This window comes from Fusarium keratoplasticum, chromosome 1, assembly GCF_025433545.1.
Source record: "Fusarium keratoplasticum isolate Fu6.1 chromosome 1, whole genome shotgun sequence".
In the NCBI taxonomy this organism is placed as follows: Eukaryota; Fungi; Ascomycota; class Sordariomycetes; order Hypocreales; family Nectriaceae; genus Fusarium; species Fusarium keratoplasticum.
This window is the reverse complement of record NC_070529.1, coordinates 1,004,847-1,018,813: the sequence shown is the minus strand read 5'-3', so window position 1 is coordinate 1,018,813 and position 13,967 is coordinate 1,004,847. Positions and strand designations below refer to the sequence as shown.

Here is a 13,967-nt window from a genome sequence, read left to right as displayed (position 1 = left end):
TGACTGATGCCTCGCTCTTCTTTGCATCCAATGCAAGCTGATGTTAGGTTTACCTGGTTGTTTTGAACCGTTGCCTGTTTCAAACTACCCAACCGCATTTGATATGTAGCACCGATGTTTTGGCTTTGTTAGACCACGTTCTAACTCAAAACGTGCTTGCGTCTGCTCACTCAAAACCTTGTGTAAGATGAGTGTGAAGGGGAAAGTAAACATCAAAGAGTCTTCAAACCCAGGTCAATTCATCCTATGTCGCCAGCCATATGCGCAACTCCGAAACAAGTAGAAAAAGAACAGCGCATGAATCAATTTCTGTGTGCTGGCACTTGATTTGCATAATAATCTGGCCATATTAAACACATGAGAGGCTCGCAAGGATGAGGTTGACATAAAAGCGGGCCAGCGGCCAATCGGGGCCACGGCGGCCGTTGCTAGGCGGTTGGCCCGTTGTTTGTTTACTACGGGATTTGGCTGGCCGAAGCCTCCAGGCCCCGCCATACAGACGGAGGTATACTCTTCCTTGGTCTGCCGTCTTCTTGGGCACTATTGACAATTTGTGACATGGGCCATATCGGAGACGTAGTAACGATCCGTATTCTTCTGACGCTCCAACACTTTGGTGTTTTTTCCCCCTCTCACTCATCCGAGTTCCTCAACATCACCTCCCATCACCAGGCCAAGCGCATGTCTTGAAATCGAAGCACCGTGCTCAAATCAAGTTGAAGCGCTGACCACGAGCACGACCGCTCTTCCATCCCTCTGACGACCCGAGCGCCGCACGCTCGAAACAATGCGTTAACGTCACCCGGAAGGTGTTGTTATTTCTTAATATTTTCTGAGCCCAACCGTTCCTTGACCGTTCCAAAGCGAGACCGAGACTGCGGCTCGGTCGACGACCACGACAACCACAATGTCGTTCCGCACTCACCATTTCCAAACTCAACATCTGCATCAACCTCAACACCATCTTCACAGCCAACCATCTCCGCAATCTCCTCCGCACCCGCTTCGCCAGTCACAAACCCTCGACTTTGGCACCGCTACATCACCCTCCCGCCTCGATCGCTTTCCTTCGACGACATCCTCATCCGCGTCGTCTGGCTATTCGCACGCCTCTGAACATAGCCTCAACAGCGGCTACACATCCGTCTCTAGTTCAGCCGGCTACGGTCAAACAGCTCCCGGTCATAAACGTGCCCAGAGCGATGTCAGAGCAAGAGCAAAGACTTTTGAATCCGGGCAAATGACGAGCCCCAAGAAATCCAACGACAATCCCTACGGATCCGTTCGACAATCTCTTCGACCGCTTCCTCAGGCTCCTGCAGCCTCGCCGCCAGCTACACCTCCCCATAAATCACCCCGTCATGACCGCGGCAAGAGTATCGATATAGGCAAATTGTCCTTGTATGACGATGGCCGTGCCTCACCTACTTCGCCTTCTCGACCAACAATGATGCGACCTAACTCGATGCTTTTGACAAGATCCGACTCAGTTCGTCCACAGTTACCTCATCATCCTACATCACCACACCATGTGCATGCGCATAGCACGCACCTGGCTCGGGATGAACTTGAAGGGCTGGGCAAGTCTTCAACAAGTCAGCTGAGGACGCTCTCTCGCCTAGTATCATCAGACTCGGCTGAAGACTTCACCATCACTTCGCCTGCACAAGAAGTTGTTGGATTGCGTGGTCGACGCAGGTTACAACGGACAGACAAGAGCAATGGAGGTCGCGGTCAAAAGTCGACTGGCTACAGCTGGGAGGGACGAAATTGGATGGACAAGCAGCGTCAGTTCCTTCAAGCTTACGAATACCTCTGCCATATCGGTGAGGCCAAGGAATGGATTGAAGATGTCATCCAAAAGAACATTCCTCCTATCGTTCAACTGGAGGAAGCCCTTCGCGACGGTGTTACCCTGGCAGAAGTTGTGGAAGCACTCAATCCCGATAGACGCTACCGAATCTTTCAACACCCCAGGCTTCAATACCGGCATTCCGACAACATTGCCATCTTCTTCCGATACCTCGATGAAGTGGAACTTCCGGATCTGTTCCGCTTCGAGCTCATTGATCTGTACGAGAAGAAGAACATCCCCAAGGTCATTTACTGCATTCATGCCCTTAGTTGGCTCCTGTTTCGAAAAGGCATAGTCGACTTCCGCATCGGCAACCTCGTGGGTCAGCTTGAATTCGAGCACCATGAGCTGGAGGCGATGCAGAAGGGTCTCGACAAACTTGGAGCGAGCATGCCCAGTTTTGGCAACATGGGCGCTGACTTTGGCGTTCCGGAACCTGAGCCAGAGCCTGAAGAGACTGAAGAGGAGAGAATCGACCGCGAGTTGGCAGAGAATGAGGACTCTATCGTCGAACTACAAGCCCAAGTCCGAGGTGCCCTTGTTCGCGTGAGACTTGGCGATGTCATGCAAAGGCTCTGGGACGAGGAGGAGTGGTTGATGGACCTCCAGTCCCGAATCCGCGGCGACTTTACCCGGCAGATCATGGGATACCGACTGGAGATGAGAAACTTTGCTGTCAAGCTGCAGAGCGTAGCACGTGGCTTCTTGGTCCGGAGGAGGATGGATCGACGGGATCAAATCCTAGAAGCACTGGAGCCTGATATCCTCGAGTTGCAGAACATGATTCGGGCTAACAAGGTCCGAAATCAGGTGCAAAACTTGACTTCTCAGCTCGAGGTGTGCGCAGGTCCCATCAGGCAGATCCAGGCCATCTCGAGAGCCTTTTTGGTCAGGAAGAACCATACCGCTCAGTACGAGGAGACCAAGGAGACGGCTGCTACTGTCGAGAAACTGCAGGCGGCTGTTCGCGGAGCATTGCTTCGTGGAAAGGTCGAGCAAGATCTCCAAGAGCTGGATGCCCAAACACATGCCATCACCGACCTGCAGGCAGCGGCGAGAGCATTGTTGACTAGAAATGACATTGGTCGCCAGCAAGAGCAACTCAAGGCTTTCGGTCCTCGGTGGACATCTCTCCAGGCCTTTGCTCGGGGTCTCCGCGCTCGAAAGGAGACGGACGCAGTCAAGACCGAGCTTGACAAGCACATCAACGACATTGGCAAGCTTCAGGCTTTTGCCCGTGCAGCAGCAGTTAGGAGAGATGTCACGAGCTTGCTTGACGCCCTGCAAGAGAATGAACCTGCGGTCATTGACCTGCAAGCATTCATTCGAGGTGCGCTTGAGCGAAAGCGAGTTGGAGCAGACTTGGATGCGCTTGAAGAGCAGGAGCCTCAGATTGTGGACCTCCAGAGCAATATCCGAGGATTCTTGTACCGAAAACAACACCAAGCCTTCCTCGATGAGCTGGCTTCCCACACGCCGCAGATTGTTGACCTTCAGAGCATTCTCCGAGCCATGATGGAGCGCGCTAGAGTCGAAGACATCATGGCAGAGCTGGAGCAGGAGGAGGAGTCAATTGTCGAGTTCCAGGCGGCCGCCAAGGCCTTTATCGTCCGGGCTCGATTCGAAGAGAAGAGACGGTTCTTCAACGAGAACATGCAAAAGGTCATCAAGATCCAGAGCTTCGTCCGCGCCAAGGTACAGGGTGAGGCTTACAAGAGCTTGACTACTGGCAAGAACCCCCCTGTCAACGCCGTCAAGAACTTTGTCCATCTTCTCAACGACAGTGACTTTGACTTCAACGAGGAGATCGAGTTTGAGCGGATCCGCAAGACTGTGGTCCAGCAAGTGCGACAAAACGAGCTGCTCGAGAACTACATTGACCAGCTCGATATCAAGATCGCCCTCCTGGTCAAGAACAAGATCACCCTGGACGAGGTTGTTCGACATCAGCACAACTACGGAGGCAACTCGATGGGTTTCCTCGCCAACAGTTCCATGTCCTCTGCCAACCAGTTCGACCTCAAGGCCTTGAACAAGAGCTCAAGGAAGAAGCTTGAATCTTACCAGCAACTCTTCTTCAACCTCCAGACCCAGCCCCAGTACCTTGCTCGACTCTTCAAGCGTATCCGGGAGCAGGGAACAGCTGAGAAGGAATGCAAGCGCATCGAGCTCCTTATGATGAGCCTCTTTGGGTATGCCCAGAAGCGACGAGAGGAGTACTACCTTCTGAAGTTGATTGCCCGTTCTATCCGAGAGGAGATTGCTGGAGCTAGGGCCGTCCAGGACTTCGTCCGCGGCAACTATTTCTGGTCGAAGCTCCTCAGCAACTACACTCGCTCACCTCGCGACCGCAAGTATCTCCGTGACCTTCTTGGCCCCCTCATTCGGGACAACATTGTCGAGGACCCGGCTCTCGATCTGGAGAGTGACCCCATGCAAATCTACCGATCAGCTATCAACAATACCGAGTTGGCCACTGGTCGACCCGACCAAAGACCACTGGATGTCCCCCGAGAAGTTGCTATTCGCGATCCTGAAACCCGACGACTCTTTATCGATCATCTTCGAGACCTTCGAGAGATCTGTGATCAGGTGTTTATGGCTCTGGAAGATCTTCTTCACAAGATGCCCTACGGTCTCCGCTTCGTGTGCAGTCAGATCTTTGAAGGCCTGCGACAACAATTCAAGCGGGAGCCCCCAGAGAGCCTTCTGCAGATCGTCGCGAACTGGCTTTGGAGATTCTACCTTCAACCGGCAGTGACGGCGCCCGAGAACGTGGGTGTGATCGAAAAGACTCTGAGCCCTCTGCAGAAGAGGAACCTCAGCGAGGTCGCCAAGGTCATCAGCCAAGTTGCCTCTGGTCGACCTTTCGGCGGCGAGAATGTCTACCTTCAGCCCCTGAATGCATTTATCGCCGATTCCATCGAGCGTCTCGTCCAGATCACAGGCGACCTCATTGCTGTTCCCGATGCTGAGAGGACGTTCGACATTGACGAGTTCAACGACCTGTACGCCAAGAACAAGCCAACCCTATACATCAAGATGACAGATGTCTTTGCCATCCACAACCTGGTGGCCTCGGAGCTTCAGACAATGTGCCCCAACCGCGAGGACGTTCTCCGGGAGATCATGCACGACCTCGGCAGTGCTAAGAACAACGAGAGCGAGATGAACGCTGCCGGATCCTCGGATATCCAGATGTTCCTGACACCCAAGCTGCACGACATTGATGACCCTGAGGCCGACGTCAAGGCTCTCTTTATGGAGACCAAGCGATGCGTGCTGTATATTATCCGCGTGCAGACTGGTACCAACCTGCTCGACATCCTCATCAAGCCAATCTCCCCAGAGGACGAGCACAAGTGGCACATGCTGCTTCGTGACGACTTTGCTGATGGCAGCAACACCCGAGGAGCCTACTCCGACTCCAACATGATTGATGTCACCCGGATGTCGTACCAGGAGCTCAAGAGGACGGCGCTGGAGAACGTGATGAGGCTGGAGAAGCTGGGCCGCATCTCCAAGCACAACTGCTACCAGGATGTGCTCAACGCCATCGCTCTTGATATCCGCACCAAGAGCCGTCGAAGAGTCCAGCGACAGCGAGAGTTGGAGGGTGTCCGCATGACTCTTAGCAACTTGCACGAGAAGGCTAAGTACCTCGAGCAGCAGCGCAAGAGTTACGACGACTACATTGAACAGGCGATGAAGACCCTCCAGAACAAGAAGGGGTAAGTAATACCAGTCCTACTGTTGAGATAACACTCACTAACAACTTGAATAGGAAAAAACGCTTCCTGCTCCCCTTCACCAAGCAGTACAACCACCAGCGCGAGCTTGAGCGCAGCGGTCGCGTGCCCAAGTTTGGCAGCTACAAGTACAGCGTGCGCCAGCTCTCGGAGAAGGGTGTGCTCGTGTCGTGGACCGGCGTGGGCGAGCGCGACATGGGCCAGATCAACCTGACCATCTCGTGCGACGAGGTGGGCGTCTTCAGCCTCGAGGGCTCACGAGGCCACATCCAGATCCCCGGTGCCAGCGCCCTGGTGCCCATCGAGGACCTCCTTCAGGCGCAGTTCGAGTCGCACCAGTTCATGACGCTCTTTGAGGGTAACCTCAAGCTCAACGTCAACCTGCTGCTGCACCTGCTGTACAAGAAGTTTTACCGAACGCAGTAAAGGGAGATTCATGTATACTTTTTTATTCATTGGCTGCCCCCTGGAGGGAAAGCGACTGTTCAGGCTGGCCACGTTCAAAGGGGGGGGATATACGTACGAGACTGGATGAAGCATTGCAATCGGCGCGATGGTAGGGTATTGTGCAACAATGCGCGTTGTTGTTTTTTGGACTTCTTTTTTATCTTTTTGTTTCTTGTTTTCAGGCTGCTCTGCGTGGGAGGAGATGGTGGAAGCGCTCAAGAGGCATGAACTGCAAACGACGACGACAACCGAAAAAAATACTCACGACGGAAATCCAAAGGGCATTCATTGGGACAAGCGGAGTAGGGAAGGGAAAGGGAAAGGGATGGAAGGGGAAACAGAGGGAATTGTTCATGCTTTTTTTGTGTTGACGCCAACGGTCGCTTCGGATGGTGTGTGAAGGATGGATGGATTGAATTACTAGGATATCGTTTCTGATTGGCATAATGTATGAAGATGGCATTAGAGCCTATTATCAAGCGCCTTTAACTTTCCGAAACTGCCGTGACTATTGTGTGATTACTCCTACTGTCCCGTGTGCCGTTCGCTTCACGTCCTTGTGACGATCGAGTTGTCAGCACAAAACAAAGAGTTGTGCCGTCGATAAAACACAGACAGCCACTCATTGAAGAGAGGTTGTCGGTGATCGGGTATCGGAACAGCTAGTCCATGATTGGCTGGCTACCTTAGTTCAGCTGTTAGTTGTAAGGAAGCCCCGGTGGAGAAGGCGTGAACTAGCAAGGTTCCTACGAGTCGAGGCCAAGGAGGAAGCAGCAGCAGCAGCAGCGGCAGCAAATTGATTGATAGGGGATTATGTGTTAGCTTGCAGGTCGTAGGGAAGGGCGACTAGGGGATACATAAATGGGGCACAGGCAAAGAATTGCATATCCACTGACACCGACTCAAGATGCAAAGTGGGCGCACCGAAGACGAGAAGGGAAAGAAGGCACGTAGCATGGATTACGAAGGGAAATTGCTCACGAGCGGTGGGCGAGTTGCAGCTGGTGTGTCGCGTGAGGGAGATTGGTGCCCTGCTAGGGAGTGAGTCTTGAGTCGAGAGACGCGAGGAGAGCCATGGGCGGTAAGGCCGTTGAGGCGGTTAGTCACAGAATTGCGGACGAGACGAGATAAGCCCAACCTCGGTAAAGAAAGCAGACAAAGGAAGGTGAAGCATGATCAGCTGAGGTGCTGATTGTGCACGAGTCGATCAATTGTCCATCCTGGATCCAAGACCGAGACTCGTTGGCTCTTGGTCATGGCCGTAGCCAGAAGGAAAGCGACCTCCTTCACGACAGTTCATCAGTCAATTGCGCTGACTGGCGTCGCAGCAGCAATGTGAAAATGCGACCCTCAAGTAGCCGAGAGTGACTGATTTCGTCTTTGCATGCGTGGCAGACAATGAGTTGTTCGGGTACTGGCTGGCTGGCTGTGCGACCGCAGCAGAAGCGTCTGCTTGCTTGCCTGCCTCGCCTGCTTGGGTGCGGGCTTTTGGTGGCGGCCGTGGTGGATTGATGAGCAATGAAAGTCCGGCCGGAAGTCGGTCGGCGTCAAGAGGGTCGATCAGCAAAAGCCCCAACAACCAAACCCGGGCTGATGTGGGCATTGGCCCGGTCCGGGACCCAAAATTGCGGCGAGCAATTCTCCCTCCAAGCTGGCATCAAGGAGAGACGGAGGGAAGCGACACCAGGAGGCCCCGGACCATGAGAGGGAATCGTCCGATATTTCAATGTCGACATCGGTAGTTGAGAAGGGGTGATTGCGTCGTGTCGTGTCGTCCTCGGCCAATTCCAACGCCAATTCGACTCCTATGGTTTCGTGGATGGCCGTAGCTCGCCGGATTGTCGGGAAAGGGTTTGACAACCCCAGATTGCACCATCCAACGCTGACAAGGCGTTATGGCACTACCGAGGAGCGCCTGGCTCTGGGTCGGGGTGTACCAAGTAAACTGTGAACGCTTGCGCTAATCCGGGCGTGCCGTTCGTGTCGTCCGTCGGGTGTCTGTCGTGTCTTGCCAGACCAGAGCCTCGTACTGTAGTTTGCGCAAACATGCTCCAACTGCATTGCAATGGATCGGGTCTTCGTTTCCATTCCATGAATGTCGCCTCGTTTTTGTTTTTTCCTCCCTTTAGCGGGATAACCGTGGTCAGACAGACGGTCGATTGCCGAAGGAGGAGACGAGACAACAGAGGACGCGTCGGGAGCGAATGGGCATAACCCGAGGGGAGGGCGTTGCAGATGGATGCGCAGCAGAAACAGGCAGGCTGTGGCGGGCGGCCAAAAGACGACGTGATGAATGCAATGGCAGCAGATTATCGCCCTGTGGAGCGCGTGAGGATTCTGAAAATTGTCTATACAGTGAATGGGCACGGTCCGTGGCGGCGGCGACCGGGAGGGTCGTACAGTGTCATGTAGGATCCCCATGCACCGTATAGACAATTCTTGGAGGTTGCAAGTTTTTCGAGCCCTTGGCCTCAAGGGAGGTGCAGATAAAGGATGCAGGGACCGGCTAATGGGTGTCCGAGGCCAGTGCGTCGTCAACTCCCAAGGCTCCGTGCTCCGTGGGCCATCGTGACGCCCGCTAAAGCAGGAATGCAGAAGCAGGAGCCAGTGGAGAACGACCTGGGTGCTTGTGTTGCTGCTCGTTGCTCAAAGATGGTGGGACGAGGTGCAGGTTGCATCGTTTGGTTTGCATGAAACGAGGGACGGGAGGCGGAAGACCTTCGACAGGCGCATGTGGAGAATCAGCATCAGCAACAGCAACACCAGCAGCGACGCCATCATGGTTGAGCTGAGGCGGGCACTGTATGTATGTGCCAATGCTGAAGCTGGATGCATCACGATGGAGTCGCGGATGCGTAAGAGAAGGAGATCCCCGAAGCCCGGGTCAACAGAGATCGGTGTCCATGTGATGAATCGAGAGCGAGGTTGTGACCTTGGCGGTTGCTGCTGATGCCTGTTGCTCATGGCCCAGATTCTGCACCTTGACCAACCCATGCAACGGCATGCAGTTGAGTATTATGCCCACGCAGGATGCAATCTTTCTCGGACGTGTTGGAACTGCCTGTCGAGGCTGACGAAGCCAGGACTTGACGAGGCTCAACACAGCCAAGCTTTGGATCGCCTCGCTCTCTGACGACATCTTTTAGCTAGACTCTCGTTATGGCTTGGTCAGATTTATCTGATCTCCGAACAGCGCCAGTAAACATAATGTATGATGATGATGCTGATTCTAGTCAATGGCCGGAACGAGTGGGAAAGACGTGGCTTCTCGACTTGGATGGCTGATGGAGGGTTGGATGGAACATGGCAGATGGACCGTGTAAGATGGAGGGGCTGTCAATCTTTGTGGGCTTGACCGGGGAGGGATTGGCGAGCGAGGCGCTGACCAATCGCGACTTGCCGCTGGCCGAATTGAGTAGTCGCTCAGCCCTGAATCCCTGCATCCTTCAGCACAAGAATCCGAGACGCAGCCATCAAGCGCAGTGTTTGTTTGGCGCTTAAACAAGACTTTACACTATCGAGGTCCGGGGGCTTGTGAGATATGGACACAGAGGTCAGAGGGATCCATGGAGGGATGTCTGACCCTGCGGCCGCGCACTACGGTAGCGCAACCGGCCATGTGCCACGGATATCTACATACCGCCGTATCAAAAAAAGACAGACTTGAGACGGAGGAGGAGGAGGAGGAGGAGCAAGGATAACAAAGGATGGCCATGTGATGTGGTTTTTTATCTCCCAGACACGGCATTCACGGACTTGGGAGCCGAACGCCGGGCTCATCAAGGGAGTGATGGTGGGTAGAACCGGGCATCCATCCCTTGCGGCTCCGGAGAAGGCGTGCATGATGGTGACCTTCGGAGATGACAATAACAGCAGAGTCCTCGCTCAAACAGTGCTCTCCCATTCGTGGTGTGTTCATCATGATCCTCGTGACAGTCAGTCCAAGCTCGTGTTGATTGACGGTGGGAGAGGCTGGCCTCAGGATTAAATTATGCACTATCGAGGGCCACCCCGAACTCGGACAGCCTTTGATACGCCCCGTTCAGTGCATATCCAGCTCTCATCTCCCCCAGCTTCCACAGGCTCCAATTTTCCCCATCTCCATCATTGCCTCACACACACGCCCCTTTGCCATGCCCTAGCGCGCTCGTCTTCTTGCGTGATCGAACTTGCAACATGGCTTATTGGAATAACCCCTGGCTACGCACCCCTGCCACCCATCATGGACCCAACAGTGATATCGTCTGCCGAGCAGGGGTCGTCTGTCCGTCCTCCACCGCCGTCGTGAGCCGCTTTACACACCACGCCCCAGCTTGCTTCCCGTCCAAGAGAAGACTGATGGAACAATCGGGGACCCCCCAGCTCCAAAGATAAAAGGGCGACCATGTTCCCACTCGTGCCCATTGCAAAACTTGTGGCGTCAATCACCTCACCGGTTGCCTTCCCTTTTTTGGCCTACCTAGTCGGGGAATTTGCTGCTTGTCTCGTCGTCTCTTACCAGGATTTCATCCCATCTCGAGTTCTCACCCACACAAACCCTCACGCAGATCCAGCCTCTACCCCATCTTCCTCCACTCTGCTTACCCCTGCATCTCCCGCTGTCCCCGTGTACATACATCGAGACAGTATCTGTTCGTACGGAGCGCGCTTGCTTGCTTGCTCGTCCGTCATAGTCTTGTTCCTGTCCTGTGCAGTGCAGTGCTTCCGCGTGTGCCGTACAGTCCAACAACAAGTCGTGCTGCGCCCTCTCGGCCCCATTGATCCTTGACTTATCCATCCGGATCCCACTTTGTCTGAGCGGCAACAAGACGGACAAGGATACAGAGAGACGACTAAGCTAGTAGATCTCCGCATCGAATCTCACGAGACGTGTAGAAGCTTGACTCGATCTATCTACCCGTCTTCGCCAGCACGCCATACATTTATCAAGCCATCCCCTTCCTCCTGCCGGCTTGACTCACCTCCAACATCATAAACCTTAACCCTCTTCACATACAAACATCCCTCGATACCCCCTACCATTGTCATCAACCTTTTGTCTAAAGACAACACCAGCAACATCAAGACCGTCAACAGTTCCTTCACCAGCACTTCCCAACATCACACAGCCATATATCCAGACTGAGCTTTGAATCTCACAATGGCCCCTGATCTCAACTCACTCCCCCCCTCCAACGGGGAGACCTCTGCGGCTCCTCACCTCTCCCCTGATGCCGAGAGACCCAACATTCTCTTCATCATGGCCGATCAGCTGGCCGCTCCCCAGCTCAAGATGTACAACCCCAACTCCCAAATCAAGACACCCAACCTCGACCGTCTTGCTTCCACTTCAGTCCAGTTCGACTCTGCGTACTGCCCATCACCCCTCTGCGCCCCCTCGCGCATGAGTTTGATCAGTGGCCAGCTGCCCATGAAGATTGGTGCCTACGACAACGCCGCCCAGATCGGCTCCGATGTTCCCACTTATGCCCACTACCTGCGAGCCAAGGGTTACCACACTGCTCTTGCTGGCAAGATGCACTTTATTGGTGACCAGCTCCACGGTTATGAGCAGCGTCTGACCAGTGACATCTACCCTGCCGACTTTGGCTGGGCCGTCAACTGGGACGAGCCTGACACCAGGCTTGAGTGGTATCACAATGCCAGCTCTATCCTCCAGGCCGGTCCTTGCGGCCGAAGCAACCAGCTCGACTATGACGAGGAGGTCATGTTCAAGAGCACTCAGTACCTGTGGGACCACGTTCGTGAGGGCCCCAAGAAGCGACCATTCTGCTTGACTGTTTCTCTCACCCACCCCCACGACCCTTACACCATCACCAAGAAGTACTGGAACTTGTACGAGGACGTCGACATTGCCCTGCCTGAGGTCAAGGTTGCCAAGGAGGACCAGGACCCCCACAGCAAGCGACTTCTCAAGGTCTGCGATCTTTGGGACCAGAACTTTACCGATGAGCAGATCAAGCGAGCCAAGCGAGCTTACTATGGCTCTGTGAGCTACGTCGATGACTGCATTGGCAGACTGCTTGAGACTCTTGAGGACGCTGGCCTGGCTGAAAACACCATTGTCATCTTCAGCGGCGACCACGGTGACATGCTTGGTGAGCGTGGCCTCTGGTACAAGATGAGCTACTTTGAGTCGTCCGTCCGCGTTCCCATGTTGATCAACTACCCCAAGCGCTTCGCTCCCCACCGTGTTACCCAGAACGTGTCGACTCTTGATCTCCTGCCTACGATCTGCGACCTGGTTGGAACCAAGCCGGCCCCCTACCTCCCCATGGACGGAATCAGCATGCTGCCTCACCTTGAGGGCCGCGAAGGCCACGACACTGTCATTGCTGAGTACACTGGCGAGGGCACCGTTCGTCCCATTATGATGATTCGACGAGGTGACTGGAAGTACATCACCTGCCCGGCTGATGAGCCCCAACTCTACAACTTGGCCCGAGACCCCAAGGAACTGGACAACCTGGCCCGATTCAAGAAGATCCTGCCCAAGACCCCCGAGGAGGAGGAAGCCAAGGATGCCATCCTCAAGTTTGAGGCCGAAGCCCACGCCCGGTGGGACTTTGACGCCATCACAGAAAAGGTGTTGACTTCTCAGCGCACACGGCGGATCGTGTGGGACGCCCTCAAGGAGGGCGAGTTCACCAGCTGGGACTTTGACCCTGTCGATGACGGCAAGAAGAAGTAAGTGCTGCCTTACCCCCCTACATGCAGTCCAAGCCACATCGATCACATCACCCGCAAAGTTGAAGACGTGCTAACGCCGGCTGCCGCAGGTACATCCGCTCCACCATCCCTCTCGACGACCTGGAGCGCCGAGCTCGCTTCCCGTTCGTCGACGCCAACGGGTACGAGAGCAAGGCGGTCTCTTCAGTCCGTAACTCTTAAAGGGGGGTGTATGTGTAGAGAAGGAACTTTTTACGAGACATGAACTAGGAAATTTGTTGGTGGAAGCTCGGTTTTAGCGGTTTTGTCTGTCTGCCATGCACAGCGTTTGGGTTTTTACTTGAAAACCATTCTTTGGCATTTGCGTGCATAGCCAGCTATTTGGATTTTGTTTGTTTGTTTGTCTTTTGGAAATTGGTTAAAAGCAAGGCAAGCTGTATGTAGTCATGATGCGATTTGCAGTTAATGAAAAATGAAGATATTTTAAAGTCAAACAACTCCCCGTGCATGATCATGAGCTGGGCTTGAAGTATCAATAGGAGGGCTTGCCGAGGGTGGCTTAAACCTCGAGACTCCCCGAAGCCAACCTATTCAATGACGAATTAACGCCGAAGAAAGCCATTGATTATCGCGATTATCATCTTGCATCATCTCCCCAGACAATAATGAGCGGTGAGATTTACTCCGTTTGATCTTGGGTATCAAAGCCCAATGATGAGCTCCAAAGACCGCCTCCTCCGAATCTCCGGAGTGTCGGCTTGACTCGCCCGAGACGGCCGATCGCGCGATGCACGGGCCGCTCGCTCCGGCGGCTGCTAAAGTCCCAGACAAAAGGGAGAAAGGAAACGTCTTTCATGCAGGAGGCAAAAAACCAAAACCAAGGCTTGCTTACAAGCGCGATTGTGTGATTTTGGCGTTGATGTCGACAGAAACCCATGACGTGTGCGAGTCTGGGGTGAAGTGGAGTTCCAATGTTGCCCGCAGCAGGGTCCAGGCGTTCTAGCGGATGGGTTTAGAAGCTTCAGGGGCGTTGTTGTAGAAGGGGTCCCCCTCCATCCCAGTGTCCCAGTGTCTGGGACTGTGCTGAAGGGTGTGCCTGGCGCTTCAGGCACTGACGTGAGCTCTGCCTGAGGGTGAGGCTGCCAGCTGGGAGAGCTCCACTTTCGGAGGTGAGGTCCATCTGCGCGTGGTGACGCGCTTCTAATTGAAGCTTCCATTGGAGAGCCCCGCGCATCGTGAACCTCCAT

General features: G+C 54.2%; 2 protein-coding genes across 2 annotated transcripts; both read left to right on the top strand.

Moving 5' to 3' along the window:
- Positions 1–907: 907 nt before the first annotated feature.
- Positions 908–6,030, top strand: NCS57_00031800 (uncharacterized protein; the record flags this gene model as incomplete). The annotated part of the gene is made up of 2 exons (XM_053050405.1): positions 908–5,586; positions 5,640–6,030. The coding sequence occupies 2 exons, from the start codon at positions 908–910 to the stop codon at positions 6,028–6,030; spliced, it is 5,070 nt and encodes a 1,689-aa protein (XP_052918920.1).
- Positions 6,031–11,191: 5,161 nt separating this feature from the next.
- On the top strand, positions 11,192–12,942 carry NCS57_00031700 (uncharacterized protein; the record flags this gene model as incomplete). Its single annotated transcript, XM_053050404.1, has 2 exons — positions 11,192–12,738; positions 12,831–12,942. 2 exons carry the CDS (start codon positions 11,192–11,194, stop codon positions 12,940–12,942), a joined length of 1,659 nt encoding a protein of 552 aa, XP_052918919.1.
- Positions 12,943–13,967: the final 1,025 nt, after the last annotated feature.